The 7,540-nt window shown below is 37.7% G+C and overlaps 1 protein-coding gene across 1 annotated transcript in view; it reads left to right on the forward strand.

Annotated features, from left to right (window-relative positions):
* The window catches only part of LOC107688795 (FH2 domain-containing protein 1-like), a 21,977-nt gene that overhangs the window by 4,357 nt on the left and 10,080 nt on the right, over window positions 1-7,540 (forward strand). The window contains exons 2-9 of the mRNA XM_016486567.1: window positions 102-576; window positions 1,766-1,827; window positions 3,437-3,539; window positions 5,705-5,790; window positions 5,870-5,970; window positions 6,138-6,208; window positions 6,288-6,395; window positions 6,548-6,618. Of these exons, the coding sequence (XP_016342053.1) occupies window positions 241-576; window positions 1,766-1,827; window positions 3,437-3,539; window positions 5,705-5,790; window positions 5,870-5,970; window positions 6,138-6,208; window positions 6,288-6,395; window positions 6,548-6,618 (938 nt within the window). The 5' untranslated portion in view covers window positions 102-240. The remainder of the gene's footprint in view (window positions 1-101; window positions 577-1,765; window positions 1,828-3,436; window positions 3,540-5,704; window positions 5,791-5,869; window positions 5,971-6,137; window positions 6,209-6,287; window positions 6,396-6,547; window positions 6,619-7,540) is intronic.

Consider the following 7,540-nt stretch of genomic DNA (forward strand, 5'->3'; position numbering starts at 1 on the left):
GTTTGGGCACTCCTGGTCTAGTTCATGTGTATTTGTGGGTTCACAGAGCAGTTGAGATAAAAGTTGTTGTTTCAGTGTATCTATCTTGTTTCCCACTGCAGATATACATCACAGCCGTGAGGAGAGTGGGCAGTGTCTTTCTTGTGGACTTTTCACCTGTGGTATATCATTTGTCTGGAAACGAAATCTTCGACTTTTCATGGAACAGACTTTGACACCCAAGAACAAGAAGTGAAATTCATGGCCCCCATCCCCATCCCTCCACTCTCAATCCCTCCGCCTCCTCCTCCTCCTCCTCCTCCTCCGCCCGTCTCAGCCAGCGGTCTGACCCGAGTCGACTCTGGCCGCAAACACCGGCTTCGCAACCTGAACTGGGAGCGGATCCCCAAAGAGCATGTGGAGGGCCGTAAGAGCGTGTGGAGTGGCTCTCTGGATGAGGACTGTGAGCTCTCCATTGACCTGAGCTCTCTGGATGAGCTCTTTGGGCAAAAAGAGGGTGACAGGCCAGACCGGGCCAGTGGCTTCCGGCGCAGTTTACGGCACTGCGGGTCTCCACAAGAGACGAGTGTGGACAAAGTAAGAGCAAGTTTCATTATCTACCACATGGATGAAAATATATTTTATTGGATTGTACTGTTTTTAATGTAAATAGACAACGGTTTTATTTAGAGGAGTGTCTAACTGATTTATTTAAAAATGTATCACCTGAATGTATTTTAGATTTTTTTTGTCTAGTGTACAAAGTCTTTTATAGCCTTTTGTTAAGTCAACTCACCTTTATTTATATAGCGCTTCTAACAATACAGATTGTGTCAAAGCAACTGTACAGCATTAATTAGGAAAATAGTGTCAATAATGCAAAGTGATAATAGTAAACACAAAATTTTCAGTTAAAGGCAGTTCATCATTATATTCAGTGATGTCGTCATCCAGCTCAGTTCAGTTTAAATAGTATCTGTGCAATCAAGTCGACGATATCGCTGGAAATTAAGTGTCCCAAACTAAGCAAGCCAGAGGCGACAGCGGCAAGGAACCAAAACTCCATCGGTGACAGAATGGAGAAAAAACCTTTTCAGAAACCAGGCTCAGTCGGGGGGCCAGTTATTCCAGGCTGCAGCAAAGTCAGATTGTGCAGAGGACTCAACTGTTTCCTGTTTTGTTAACTGTATACCTTGTATAATTTATTCAAAGATCGCCGTAAAAATAGCCTTGATGCTGGCATGGCATTCAAAAATGAATAAATAAATAACCACATGGATGAAGCTAAGGATGTACAAAGCTACATTTTTTTTTTTTTTTTGCAACATGAAATTGTTGGTCTTTTGAAAACCCTGCATTGTTGGTTTAAGGTCATGACCATCGTATAACTTTCAGACACAGGACATTGTTCATAAACAGCTGAATGGAGCACAACAATGGAACAGATTAGAGTTTTATGAAAGTTAAGCATTTAATTTCACACGCTCATGGCTCAAGATGCTGGAAAAACTAGATGCAATGACAAAGACCTCATCTGCATGTGTTCAATTAAAAAAATATTTGCAGGAATTGTCTTCATTTATTGTTGAAGGCAATGGACTTTTTGCAAAATATTCTTATTTTTTAAATAAATGTATAAACTGCATCATAATAAAACTTTTTTCAATGTTTACAGCATGTTTAGTGAAGACTTTTAAACAACTTATATCGTTTTATTGAAACTAATCGGTCACTTTTGCAAACTTGTCTGAGTTTGTGTGCTGATTACCTTGATTTGTGTTTGCAGGTTACGCTGCTTGACTCAAAACGCAGCATGAATGTTGGGATATTTCTGCGGCAGTTGAAAATGTAAGTTTTGGTTTCATTTTTACTAGTTATGAACAGTATAGATTAGCCAGGCCACTTAAAAAGACGATATTTGCACATTTATCTGCAAAAATTGAGCAAACGTATTGATATATATATATTATATTGGCCACCCTGCTCTATAGACATCTGTATTGGCTGTTTTAGAAATGGGGGGGGCAGTGATATTGTCCCATTTGTTACAAACAGGAAGTGAAGGTTTCCTAGAGAGAGCGTCTTAACACTTCAGACAGGCAATAGCTGCAGGTTATGTTTATTTTTGAGCCATTGATTGCCCTCAGAAGATGCTGTCCCGTCAGAACAGCTGGGTTTGATGGGCACTGAACGTGGTCAGAGGTCACACCTGCCTTTTGGCCAAATGAGCCTTGATGAGAAATGGAACCTGATCTCTGCACTGGCTTTTCATCATTTGCGCTGAGATTAAATGTAAATTTTGATTCAGGTGTTTCCAATGAAATGTTACAGAGTGAAAGCAGCTCATACAGGAAATCATAAGCCTTAAATCATTATTAATCTCTTTCAATGCAATTGTCTTTGTTTTATGAAAAAGGGTTGTTTTTTCATGTCCGCACTTGCTTGCTGAGTAAATATATGGGTGCAGCAGTGCCCATTTGAGTTTGGAAAGCCTTTCCATGGGACTGATATCTGTCAGAACATGTGGAGGAATTATGGAGAAGTGCTTATGCAGGCAAACACATTTCCCTGTGTGTGTAAGCGCACACTTTTGAAGTGTACTAGTATGAATTATACTCAGCCGTGGCCAAAGCAGGTCTTTGTTGCCGTAGGAAATCAGGAAACCGCAAGAGCCTTCAGTACTATCTGACATGAACAATTAGGCCAGAAAAAAAAAAATATATAAACCAGTGTGGTGTTGTTGAACCTCTTTTGCTGGACTGACAAGCATCTTTGACCTCATTTAGGACCAAATTCAAAACTCTGTCCAGAGATTAGATTTCTGTAGCGAAAGTTTATTTACAGTAATGCATTTAAAATGAAAGTCTAGGGGCAAGTGTTGAACTGGAGAAGTGTTAAAAAGCACTGCATTTTTACAAGTATTACCATAGAAACCATGTGAATGTTAATACTGTGCTAAAAATCAGTCACTGACCTTTCTCTGTCCATCTATAGTACGTACTATTCGTTTTCACGCGCTATAGACACCAAAAAGGGAGTTTACACAGAAAGGGACACTTGCCCCATAGACTTCCATTGTAATTGCACACATATGTACCAGGATTATTATTAACTAAAACTATAAACAATTGTAATTTCTTTAAATAAAAATAAAAAAAGACTAAAAGAAAACAAGCTTATTTTATTACAGCTAGTTGCCAAAGCAGCGTTTCTCATTTTGGTTTAGTTTAAATGAAAGTACTAAAATGTCAATAACTAAAACTAAAACACTTTTAAACTGAGGGATAAAGTAATTTCTTTTGAAATCAAAAGCTTTTTTTTTTGATCCAGAGATGGTATAAAAGTAGAACCCCTGACTCTTATTCCTGATTCAGCTGAGCCAGAGATTTGTACTGTATATGGACAGAGAAAATGCTTGAGAGTGATGTGATTTTCCGAGTGTTTGCTCTTCCCTCAGTGCTGCTCGGGAGATTGTGGAGGATGTGCGGCGAGGCGGCGGAGAGCGTTACGGAGCTGAGAAACTGACAGAACTCTGCAAGCTGCTGCCTGATAATGAAGAGGTATTGCCACACAGAAACAGACACGTCTGTCCTTCCACGCTTCGGTCTGCTTCATATTAAAAGCAATTAGACATGATGCTGCTTGTTTGAAATCATCCGTTTACTCCGCATGATCTCCTGTTACACTTTCTGATTATAAGAAATGTAATACTTCTGACCAGGAAAAATCTCGCTGGGCTGATGAGACAGTTTGCCTTAGAAATAATTTCTTTAAAGAGAAAATTGAGACCGTTCATACTAAAAGCCAGCCACAATATACTACAAGTGAAATCAAAGAATGAACAGGTGTGAAAAATATAGACGTGTTATTTTATTCCTTTGAATAAACGTGCATTAGTAATATTTTGCTCGATGCGCCCTCTTGTGGCCTCAGGAGTGAAACCAAAATCTTTTTTTCCCCCTAACTGAAATTATGCCTTTTAAATTCGAATATAATTCAAATTTTGATCATATTTAAATACAAAATTCGAATTTAGTTTTTCAGCCATTTTGACAGCCCTACACTACAGCTCCTGCTAACATATTCATGGTATATTCCAGCACATTGCATAGAATCCTGTGCCCCAGAATGCTGTGTGATTTAGGGAAGTCTAGAGGAATGTTATATATTTATATATATTTTTTTTTTACTAAAATTGGATTGAAGATGAAAACATTTTTTTCAAGAAATATAACTGAATGCTGTTTCACTTGCAATTGGAAAAAAGTGCATGTCGTGACACCATAGACATGTATAGTGATACTATACAAAGTGTCATGGTACCACACAATAGTGTTAATTCATAATTCAAATATTCAATACATACTCAAATTAAACCCCATTTACAGAAATGCATATATACTCAGCAAAAAAGAAACATTCTCTTGCATTCAACTACTTTTATTTCCAGCAAATTTCTTATCATGTGTAAATATTTGTTTAACACAAGTTAAACCACTGAGACAAACTGAATGAGTTATTCCAAAGGAAAAATATTACATTTACATTTAGTCATTTAGCAGACGCTTTTATCCAAAGCGAATTACAAATGAGGACAATGGAAGCAATCAAAATCAACAAAAGAGCAATGATATGAATTATATAATAAATAAAAAGGAAACAGATAGAATAGAAAAAGAATAGAGCAAGCTAGTGTAAGAGGCCTTTTTTTGCTTTTGTTAATTGTATAATAAATAAAAAGAAAACAAATAGATGGAATACAAAAAGAAAGCAGACCAAATTGTCCTCTCAAACCAATTTTCCTCTGAATATTCAGAGATGCACTGGCCATTCTGGTGGATAAGTGTCAATTAGTCCAATATGTGAGCTGTGAGCTGTCATTAATGTAATTTACAGTAAAGAAAACACCTCTTTGTATATTAAAAGCATATAACTTAAAATACTCTTCTACGCATGTTTACATTTTGGTAAATAGTTTTTCATAACAGTAAGTAAAGACGCAGCTCAAAAGAGAAATAAGTGCAATAATTGAGAGCGTTTATAGAAACTTTATATAATTAAACCTGTAATTGGATTTTGATGAAGAAAATGAGTAAATTAAAAATGAATTGTTGGAACCTCAGATAGTGGTGTGTGTGTGATTGATTCAGTCCATGTCATTAAAATCTCACTCCAATCAGGCTACCAAAGTTGACAACCCTGGTTATAATCGGTGAATCTAATACTTTAGTATCGTGATACCACCATAGTGCCAGTATACTGTGCAACCCTAGTATACAGTATTCATCATCACGTATAAATCTACTTTGTATTTGTGACCCTGGAGCACAAAAGCAGTCTTAAGTCGCTGGGGTATAATTGTAGCAATAGCCAAAAATACATTGTATGGGTCAAAATTATTGATTTTTCTTTTTATGCTAAAAATCATTAGGATATTAAGTAAAGATCATGTTTCATGAAGATATTTCGTAAATTTCCTACCGTAAATATTAAAACTTAATTTGATTAATAATATGCATTGCTAAGAACTTCATTTGGACAACTTTAAAGGCGATTTTCTCAATATTCTGATTTTTTTGCACCCTCAGATTCCAGATTTTCAAATAGTTGTATCTCGGCCAAATATTGATAGCTTTCAGATGATGTATAAATCTCAATTTCCAAAAATTGACCCTTACGACTGGTTTTGTGGTCCAGGGTCACATATGTGTTTGTTTTTGTCCAGGAGGCCAGATTGAATAAGTTCAGCGGTGACCGTAGTTTATTGGCAGAGCCAGATCTCTTCATTCTCTCACTGGTGGAGTTACCCAGGTAAGAGTTCAGGACTAAATGCTCCGCGTCATAGTTTCTTTCACTCTTCGCTCATCAGTCTGCTCATCATCATCTCTAGCTTTCGCATGCGTCTGGACGTCATGATCCTCCAGCAGGAGTTTGACCCTGCGGTGACCTCTCTCTGTGTGGCGGCCAGATGTCTGCGGGAGGCGGCTCGAGGTAAAAACTTCCTCTCTCTTGATTTGTTTGGACCTGAAAGCTTTAGCTCACCACAAAGTATCTTGTGTTCAGCCTTTCATGGAGTTTTGTTCTGGTGTTTGATGGTGTAAGTGGATCCTGATGGAGGTTTCATTGATGGGGTTGACGCTCATGTGTTGTTTGTGCAGAGCTGCTGAGCTGCCCGGAGCTGCACTACATCCTGCGACTGGTGCTCAAGGCGGGAAACTACATGAACGCTGTAAGTGTTTTATCTGACGCTTGTGCATCAACACGTATCTCCTGGTGTGAAGTCAGTCTGAGGTCTCTTGTGCTCTCAGGGAGGTTATGCTGGGAATGCTGCTGGATTCAGGATTTCCTCTTTACTCAAATTGGCCGACACCAAAGCCAACAAGCCAGGCATGAACCTCCTGCATTTTGTAGCCACGGTAAGTGTCACAGGTAAACATGTAATAAGCCACACTTTCATAGATAAAAATAAAGTAAACGAAGCTGCTGTGGTCATCGTTGTGATAGAATGGAATCAGTAGGACAGAATTCTGCATCAAATTCAATGCAAGTGTTTTTTTCTCACTTTCAGGAGGCTGTGAAGAAGGATAAAGACTTGCTGATGTTTCCCAGCCGCTTGAGTCACGTCGGTCCAGCTTCTAGGTCAGGATACAAACAAGCTTTTAACAGGGTCAAAATTCCCAAGCTCCCAGTCCAATAAAAAGAAAACAAATAGATGGAATACAAAAAGAAAGCAGACCAAATTGTCCTCTCAAACCAATTTTCCTCTGAATATTCAGAGATGCACTGGCCATTCTGGTGGATAAGTGTCAATTAGTCCAATATGTGAGCTGTGAGCTGTCATTAATGTAATTTACAGTAAAGAAAACACCTCTTTGTATATTAAAAGCATATAACTTAAAATACTCTTCTACGCATGTTTACATTTTGGTAAATAGTTTTTCATAACAGTAAGTAAGACGCAGCTCAAAAGAGAAATAAGTGCAATAATTGAGAGCGTTTATAGAAACTTTATATAATTAAACCTGTAATTGGATTTTGATGAAGAAAATGAGTAAATTAAAAATGAATTGTTGGAACCTCAGATAGTGGTGTGTGTGTGATTGATTCAGTCCATGTCATTAAAATCTCACTCCAATCAGGCTACCAAAGTTGACAACCCTGGTTATAATCGGTGAATCTAATACTTTAGTATCGTGATACCACCATAGTGCCAGTATACTGTGCAACCCTAGTATACAGTATTCATCATCACGTATAAATCTACTTTGTATTTGTGACCCTGGAGCACAAAAGCAGTCTTAAGTCGCTGGGGTATAATTGTAGCAATAGCCAAAAATACATTGATTGCTAAGTGCTAAGAACGGACAACTTTAAAGGCGATTTTCTCAATATTCTGATTTTTTTGCACCCTCAGATTCCAGATTCCAGATTTGTTGTATCTTGGCCAAATATTGTCCCTATCCTAACAAAACATACATCAATGGAAAGCTTATTTATTCAGCTTTCAGATGATTTATAAATCTATAAATTATGACTGGTTTTGTGGTCCAGGGTCACATAT

This window comes from Sinocyclocheilus anshuiensis, unplaced genomic scaffold (assembly GCF_001515605.1).
Source record: "Sinocyclocheilus anshuiensis isolate Anshui unplaced genomic scaffold, SAMN03320099.WGS_v1.1 scaffold1066, whole genome shotgun sequence".
In the NCBI taxonomy this organism is placed as follows: domain Eukaryota; kingdom Metazoa; phylum Chordata; class Actinopteri; order Cypriniformes; family Cyprinidae; genus Sinocyclocheilus; species Sinocyclocheilus anshuiensis.